Here is a 9,224-nt window from a genome sequence, read left to right on the forward strand (position 1 = left end):
AGAGCAGTGACTTCTAATGGAGAATAAGGAGCATCGAAAATATTCCCCGGAATGTCCGCTTGTTAAAGGGTTTTCAACATGTAACATACCTATAAATTATTCTAACGACGAGTCTGGGAGAGATGTGTCAGTAACGGAGAAATACGTTTCAAGTGCAAACAAATCCAAGACTAAAGAATATTGTAATAATAGATGTTGTATATTGCGGGTTATACAGGTTGGAATCAAATATTCTTTTATAGCTGGAACATATATTATTCTACTTCCTATAACTGTACCTGTAGGAATTATTTTGGGAATGTTGACGATGAACCCAGTAGTTGCGCTTTTTGGTCTCTATCCTTTGATTTTACCATATTCACTATTTCCTGACATATATATAAACAAACGAATATGTCAATGGTGTAAAAAACCAATCAAATTTTGAAATAAAATGTTAAAAACAATGTACTGATTACATCATGGTTAAATTCTACGATAATGAATCCAAAAATTTGGAAATAATTTTAAAAAGTTCCCCTCTATATGCTTAAACGGTTTTTGGACGTGTCTGTACTTGTCTTTAGTCGTGACGTAATCACTAGATAAGAGTTTGTCTGATAAGAGAGCGATCTCTCTTTATCTCGGTTATTCGACGAACGCCTTGAAGAGAGCAGTGACTTCCGAGGGAGATCTTACAAAATGCGTTATATAGTGACGTATCAACGATTCAAAGGGCGCGAGGATTTCCAATATATGGTCGCGTATCTTTTAGATCAATGCGCTATGTATACAATATGTTTCGAACACCGAGTATCTGAAAATGGGAAAATCGCTCGTGTTACGAAGAAATGCCCGATGTTTAAAGATAGAGAGCCTCAAGAAAAAGATATCGAGTACCAGAATCAGGTGGAAATTTTGAAACGATTCATATTACCTAGAAGTACCATTATTTTGGAGGAATTAGATGATGGACTTTTATTTACCCGATTGGGTCACGGTATAAATCAACCAAGAGCCAAAGCCCCGGAAACGGATTCACCGGCGCCATTGTGTTTAGAAGAAAAAGCCGAATTTTACGGAAATGACTTTATAAAATACATACAGGAACAAATGAGTAAATTCGGTACTCCCGATAGTTTTTATCATGAACATTTACCCGTTTTATTTCCAAGTATATGTTAATCTCCTCTAAAACGTAGGAAGCGATTAAGGTTGCTCTCGGTGTAGTGGTTAGCGCGTTTGTTCGCCAATCAATAGATCGCGAGATCGAACCCCGCTCTAACCATCACATCGAGTTCAACCTTTTATTTCTAAATAAAATTGGATAACGTGTAAATCCTCATTCATTTTTAAATAAAATATCAATTATGTCGGTCAATTCTTTTTTCGTTACTCTGTTAAGTGATAAAACTGATGAATATCCCGATAATTCACAATCGTCTTTCACGGTCAAATTAGGTAAACCAATTATTCTTTCAAACGAATGGGAAATTGGTTTATCGGAAATATTAACACCGAAAATTTCAACCGTAATAGACAATACCTGTAACTCTTTCGAAATACAGGTACCTGAACGATATTTAACGAATGATGGCTGGGACGTTAGAAGAGTGGAGTTAATACCGCAAAAGTACGAAGGTTCGAAAGATAAAAATGGAAACGCCGTATTTTTTTCAATGCAGAATAAACTGGTGCGTGACTTAACCGTTCAGCTTGAAAAACAGAATTTTCCCGTGAAAATACAGGTTATAGATATGTCAGTCCCGACTGGGCCTCCTATCAAGAGAGTTAAATTATCAGTCGATGCCGGTCACCAGGCCAGGCTAGCTCCTGGCCCTCTGGCTCAGGTTTTAGGATTCGAAACGGACGAGTACATTACTGGGGAATACATTTGTCCCATTCCATTGTCTCAACAAGCTAGAAATATTACGATAAACTACACCAATAATTATATCGAGATAAAATTGAAAAAAACTTTAAAACTTCAAAATCGTATGGTAACGGTAAAGATTCCTGAGGGACCCTATAGCGTCGACGCCCTATTGGAAGCTATGAATAGAGCGATACCCGAAGCTCATCAATCTCGGTTTAATTTCTCATTAAACGATAACGGTACCGTTCGAATAACGACTGATAAGGAGTGCACCGTGCTTTTTAGAGGCGTTCGTAACAAATTAGGTTCTATGTTAGGATTCGGTGACCAAACTAATCGTCTATTAGGGTCTGCAAACGCCAACTTCAAACCGGATTTAGTCAGTCAATATTTATACGTTTACACTGATCTGATATACCCCCAGTTTATAGGCTCTGGTTTCAAACCTCTTCTACGCGTCATTCCCACTAAAAACGATACGTCGGAGAAAATTATCACATACGATACTATAGACTATTATCCTATAAGATCCAACGAAATAGAAACTATCAAAATTGATATTAGAGACGAGGCCGACGCTCCTATATCCTTTATATCGGATCGCATCATTATCAAAATTCACTTTAGACGACATGTCTCGACCTAATAGGTACGTGTCCTACTATCAGGAACAGTTCCTCGGATCTCCACCAGGTGTATTAGTGCAAAAGGGATCTGGGTTGGGCGGAATTTTTAAAGCTTTGATGAGAATGTTAACTCCTCTAGCGAAACCGATAGCTAAGAGCGTGGGTAAAGAAGCTTTAGGACTCGGTGGTAGGTTTATTCAAGATTTAAGCGCTGGAGAAGAACCCAAGAGAGCGTTCAAAAGGAATCTAAAAATAGCCGGCTCAAATTTAATTCATAAAGCGGGTGATAGTCTGGCTAATTCTCAGTACGGGTCTGGTATTCGACGGAAACGTCAGAAGATACGCAAGAAGAAAAGTAGATCAAAGGCCGATTTTTTATCATAAAACAAGATGGCCCAATTCGAAGGGATGATGGGGGAATTAGACCTATTCGCGACACCCCCTTTGAACGCTAATATTATAACTAGTAGCGACGAAAGTTATCAACCTTTAAGTTCCGTAACGGATAGTGGACCTTTGGAATTTTTTGTCCCTGGCACGAGCGAACATTATGTCGACCTTTCTAAAACTAGGTTAAGGCTGAAGGTCAGGGTGCTTCATTTGGACGGCACCGAAGTACCAGCCGCTGAAACCAAAGTAGCTCCGGTTAATCTTTTACACGCCGCCCTCTTTTCCCAAATAGACGTCTTTTTAGGAAACACGAGCGTTCAGTCCCCTAACCAAGGAGCCCCTTATATCGCTTATCTCGAGAATTTATTAAATTACGGTATAGATGCTAAAGAAAGCCAACTAAATCTAGGGTTGTATTATAAGGATAATCCGATCGATCCCGATACCGCCTGGGTGGCAGCCAATAAAAATCTTACTACCAATGGGATATTAAGAAGAGCCGAGAGAGCCAAGGTATCGAGTACGATAGATTTATACGCCCCGTTACACGTTGATATTTGTCGCTTAAATCGTTTCCTATTGAATAATGTAGACGTTAGATTTAGGCTTATTCGATCTAAACCAGAGTTTTGCGTAATATCGAAAGAAGCCGCTGATAAGAAATATAAAGTGGTTATCGATAATGCCTCATTGTACGTTAAAAGACTAAAAATAAATCCCGAAATAATGTTAGCCCACGCTACGGTATTAGAGCAAACCAGCGCCATCTATCCTTTGAATCAAACAGTCGTGAAAACCTTTTCAATTCCAGCTGGAATGAACGACGTTAATCGAGAAAACGTCTTCTTAGGTAAAATACCTCAAAGAGTAATCATAGGTCTAGTTCGAACCTCGGCCTTTAATGGTAATCATTCTTTAAACCCCTTTAATTTTGAAACCTTTGATCTTAATTACCTATCCGTCAACGTCGGTACCGATACCTATCCTTCGGAAGCCTTTACGCCTGATTACGAAAACAATCTATACACTCGAGAGTACATGTCGTTATTCACCTCTCTAAACACATACAGAAAAAAACAAGGGAAATTTTATCACGTACGAAGAGTACAAAAAAGGTTACGCTTTGTATTGCCTAGATTTAAGCCCGGATGAAAATGCGGGGGCTAGTCATCTTTCTTTGCCCCGACAAGGAAATCTACGTATCAATATGAAATTTAAAAACAATTTACCACACAATGTCACGTGCATAATTTATTCCGAATTTGAAAATTCTATCATGATAACTAGGGATCGCTCGGTGTTATTTAATCCCGAGTAAAAAGGCTCTATATAACCTCTGATTTAAGAAGCATTCTCTCATAACCGGTTAGAGATGAATCAAGTACACTACCTATCGGAGAAGCAAAACATTTACGTTGGAAGCGGAATTCTTCCCGTCTTCAATGTCAAACGACTCGATACTAAAACCGAAGCGTCTTTCGACAGTTGTATTTGGAATAGTATATGGACTTTCGAAGCGGATATTGACGCTTTCTTTAACGGAATAACGGGACGATTTCTGACTTGGTTAGTTGACGGTACTCAGAGAGTTAAGCTAGAATGCTTCGTATGTCAGAGAGGAAAAATAGTTGATATTCGTCAATATATTAGAGGATCGAATAATAGATATAATATTCTATTCTCAACATCGAAAGGATTTTCATTAAATAAAGACAGTTGGTTAAGGTTAAAGAACTTGAAAAATGTTATTGGTAGCGAATTAAAGCGAAAAGAAGAGGCCAGAGAAATAATGAAGAAAATTATCTTGGACAGTTTGACCAATATTTTATTTAATTTCACTGATTCGTGCGAAAATATCAGCTGTCACAACGAAATCGCCCACGATATCACTTGTTTACCCACGGATACTAATTGGAGCGAGAGAGTGGAGAAAAACCTAATTAGAGCTATTCCGTTGCTTAACTACGAAAGAATTCTAGAATCCTTTGTCGAGGAATACGGAGATTACGAAGACGACGTCTCAATTTTATTTAACGATATTCTCGGAAACTTTGTCGGTCTAAAAACTGAACTAATGTACGGTTAAAATATATGTCACTCTTATCTCGCGTGTATTGGGTCAAGGATTACTCTAAGGCGTCTGAAAATATTCCGAGAGGATTTGAAATCGTTGGAATGCGTTACCTCGGAGAAGAGCAAAATGAATTTAATATCGAAATTACTCGATAAACGTTGCCAAGGGACCAGGAGATATTCGCCAGAGAACAACCACTACCGAAGCTAATGTCCTAAATGATCCAGTGTTTAATGACGTATCTATTTAAAATATATTCTTGGAAATTTTGTCGGTCTAAAAACAATGTATTGTTAATTTTTAAGTAACCGAATAAAATATAAATTACTCTTATTGTTGCGTTTCCTATACCTACGTTATATATCAATTTTTTTTTTCCTTATTTAGAAAATATTCCAGAAAATTGTATCTCTCCCTCTTATATAATACCCTACAACTACGTTATATTATCAGATATCATTTTCGATCTTGTTTAGAAAAAATGTCTCTCTCAAACGCGTACTACGACCCCGAAAATCCCTCCTCTTTTTCCGGATTGGATAAATTAACGAAAGGAGTTCCTCAGTCTTCGAGGAAAGAAGTTGAGAGTTTTCTATTAAAACAACCCACTTATACTATTCATCGTAATCGTCGATTAAAGTTTCCTCGCAATAAAATTACAGTGACATCTATGGATGAGACTCATCAGGCTGATTTAATAGTTTTAGATAAACTTTCCAGATACAACAAGGGTATGAAATATTTGTTAAGTAATATAGATGTTTTGAGTAAATACGCCTACGTTATACCTATTAAAAACAAGACTTCCGCGGAAGTTATAAGAGCTTTTAAAATAATACATAAAGATGTTGTACCCACGAATATAAATACGGACGCTGGCTCTGAATTTTTAGCTAAACCAGTTCAGCAATATTTTAAAGAGAAAGGTATTCACCACTACGTAGCTTACGGGAATAAAAAAATTGCGATCTGCGAGAGATTTAACAGAACGGTTCAAGAGAAAATACACAAATTCATAACTAGCGCTGATACTCGTAGCTATCTGAGTGCGTTACCAAAAATAGTTAAGGCTTACAATCACTCGATACACCGCTCAACTGGTATCGCGCCAGTCAATGTTAATCTACAAAATGAGCATAAGGTGTGGTACCGTCTTTTCGGTACCATTAAACCTGGGACAAAACCAAAGCTAAAAGAAGGTGATTTAGTAAGGTTGAGTAAATTTGAAAAAACCTTTTCAAAGGGATATAAAGGCTACTTTACAAAAGAGATCTTTATTATTGATAAGGTTTTATACCGTAATCCTCCAGTATACGTCGTTAAAGACAAAAATAACGAGATAATTAAAGGAACGTTTTACGAATACGAACTATCTAAAGTGATATGAATACGTTACAAATAAATCAAATATTATCATGCGACCAGAGGACAAAACCCTACTACCTAGGTACTTTTCCTAGAGACATGCTTCCCAGGAAACCTAGAAAGAAGAAATTTTGTTTTGTTCTGAACACGGAGAGAGCCGAGGATCCTGGACTTCATTGGGTAGCCATTTACGTTGAAAACAATGAAGGTAATTTTTTCTGCAGCTACGGGCAGAGCCCGGAGACGTATAAAATTAACCTGGCCAAATACGCGTCCAGATGGATCTATAACGATAAATTAATTCAAGATATGTTCTCCCTTTGTTGCGGACCTCATTGTATATTCTTCCTTATTCAAAGATGTCTAGGAAATTCGTTTCATAGAGTTCTGAAAATGTATGAAAATAAAACGGAAATTAACGACGCCTTATCTTTATGGAATATCTGCCTTCACTTGTTAAGACATAGATATGAAAAATGTAACCAATAAAATATTAAAGTTGTAATGTTTAATAATCAGATACACTTGTATTGAATGCGAGAATAAAAATATTTATTATTCGATTATAATTTTTATATAAATTGTAATTATCATGCTTTTATATATAATCAGATACAAGCTTTTTTATATACTCAAATACATGCTTTTATATAATCAGATACGTGTTTTTCAATATAGTGAGTTAGATGCTTTTAATGTAATAATCATTATTAAGGTTATTTTTTTGCCTTTCTATAAGTTACCCATTCGATCTTAGATTCGGGCTTTTGAAGTTCTTTCAAACTAGCTTCGCGATCTTTTTTTATTTTGGCTTGTGTAGGGTACGGTTTTGATTTCGTAGATGTAATTTTCGCGAGTCTTTTTTTCGGCGAAGTCTCATCGTTAGGGTTAAGTTTCCGGAACTTTGAACCAGAAGCGCCCTTCGTTGATAAGGCCTGTTGAGACGTCACGGGCTGATTCGGTACCATGGGTGTTAAAACTGGCATACTCGGCGTTTGAGACGTCCCGGACTGTTTCGGTACCACGGGTCCCATGGGTGTTAAAATTGGCATACTGGTCGTTCGAGAGAGAGACGCTGGCGTAGTAAACGATATCGCCGGTGTTTGACCCATTGCTGTACTACTCATTATAGGTTGGGGGGTAGTCAGACTCGAGGAGATATTAAAAGGGATACTTTGGGGAGGGGTAGCGACATTAGTAGGGACAATTTGGGAGGGGGTAGAGATATTAATAGGTATATTCTGGATAGGGGTTGGCCACGATGGAGGAATCCAAGACGAGGATGAAGGACTTAGAGGCTGTATTTTACTCGACACTCCGGGTGCTGGAAAAGACGAACTCGTTGTAGGTGGCAAGATAGTAACGCTTGGTGGCTCCGCTAAACTCTTTAAAGATAAATATTTCTGAAGAGTTAAAAGGTACTCCTTCAATTTTTCCTCGGCAGAACCAGGTTTTCTCAGTACCTCTTTAATGGCGTTGTCTAAACTGTTAACTTCCTTTTGATTGTCCGTCAGTAAAGCCGCTGGTACTAAAACGCACTTTTTCATTATCTAGTAAAGACCGAAGCTATTGTCGGTATTAACATTGAAAGCAACGCCGGCCAGAATCCTCCTACCTGTTTAATTAACACCTGTCGCCTCTTTTTGTCGCTTAAACCTCTCTTGGATAAATACCTTATAACGTTTTTGTAACGTTGAAGTCTTTTCTTTTTATGTCGATTCAATGGAATACCTCCGTTCTTCAAATTATAACAAATACCGCTTATACAATCCAATTGGGGTCGCGTACACTTTGATATTAAAAGTTTTCTTTGTTTCACACCGCTTTTACGCAAGAGATTTAAAAAGGGTAATTGATTCCTAACCGACACGGGTAAAGGCATGTCTCGAAATGAGGTTAAATAAATTGAGATTTATATTTTATGGATTATTATTTTCTAACGTAGATTACCATCGGTCCTTCATTAGGGAATATATTGGACCTAAGTCTTAAACTATTATCGGTACTTTGTTTTAGATCTATTAAGATATAAGAATACGCTTTTTCGGTACACTCTTCGTACGCTTCCGTTAGGCGTTTGGTGTCTGTAGGAAAAAGCTGACGACTTAAATAGCGAACCTGGTTATTATCCCTAGGATTTTTAAACATAACGATATAAGAACAGTTCAATGATATATTTCTAGAATATTTTCCTGGGTTAAAGACATTTTGAGACAGCAGCACGATGCTTAAAGATAAATGATGACTCCCGACACAAAAAAGATTACTTATAAACTCCTGTTTGGTACAGGTGTTAGCTAGATCGTCTAGGATTAAAAGATTATTTATTCGTTTATCAAAAAAATCAGAATCATTAGGAATTAGTCCTTCGTGGAATTCAATAGGTAAAAAGAGTTTCAGTTCATCAAAAATGTCCTGATAAACGCTATAGCAATAGACTATTCTATCAGGAGGTTTGTCCATGATAATGTCTTTATATTTGAGTAAATTTATTACCCACGTTGTTTTTCCCGAGCTGCTTGGACCAGCCAGTAAAATGGTCATCGGTGTTTCTAAGCGGAGGCGATATTCTAACCCGTTCTCCATTTTTAAAACGTTCTCTAATATCGTCTATGAATTCGTAGTTGACTCGATCTTCGTACGGTATCACTCTCACTTTGACCAGGTGGGAAAACGTGACCCGATGTTTAGTGGTCCGTTTTTTCATTTGTGGTAGCGGACGGGTCGTGATGGCTTAAATATCTTTAACAGATAAGCCCAAAAACTAGATAAGGAAGGTACCTGCCATTGGAACTTTACATTTTAGAAGAATAACATCAATTTTTAGGGTACCCTCAAGTATAAGATTACGCTTAGACTGCGCCACCTTTTCAATACTAGCTAGTAACCGATCAGAAGTTAATTCATTTATAGC

The 9,224-nt window shown here is 37.4% G+C and overlaps 1 protein-coding gene across 1 annotated transcript; it reads right to left on the reverse strand.

Moving 5' to 3' along the window:
- Positions 1 to 7,026: 7,026 nt before the first annotated feature.
- LOC149676450 (uncharacterized) lies at positions 7,027 to 8,462 on the reverse strand. Its single transcript, XM_089838743.1, has 3 exons — positions 7,926 to 8,462; positions 7,774 to 7,860; positions 7,027 to 7,695 (listed from the first exon to the last, which is right to left on the reverse strand). Exons 1-3 carry the CDS (start codon positions 8,190 to 8,192, stop codon positions 7,027 to 7,029), a joined length of 1,023 nt encoding a protein of 340 aa, XP_089694869.1. The 5' UTR covers positions 8,193 to 8,462.
- Positions 8,463 to 9,224: the final 762 nt, after the last annotated feature.

Source organism: Phalangium opilio, unplaced genomic scaffold (assembly GCF_054372755.1).
Source record: "Phalangium opilio isolate 3A_F unplaced genomic scaffold, DU_Popi_V2 ptg000046l_1, whole genome shotgun sequence".
NCBI lineage: Eukaryota > Metazoa > Arthropoda > Arachnida > Opiliones > Phalangiidae > Phalangium > Phalangium opilio.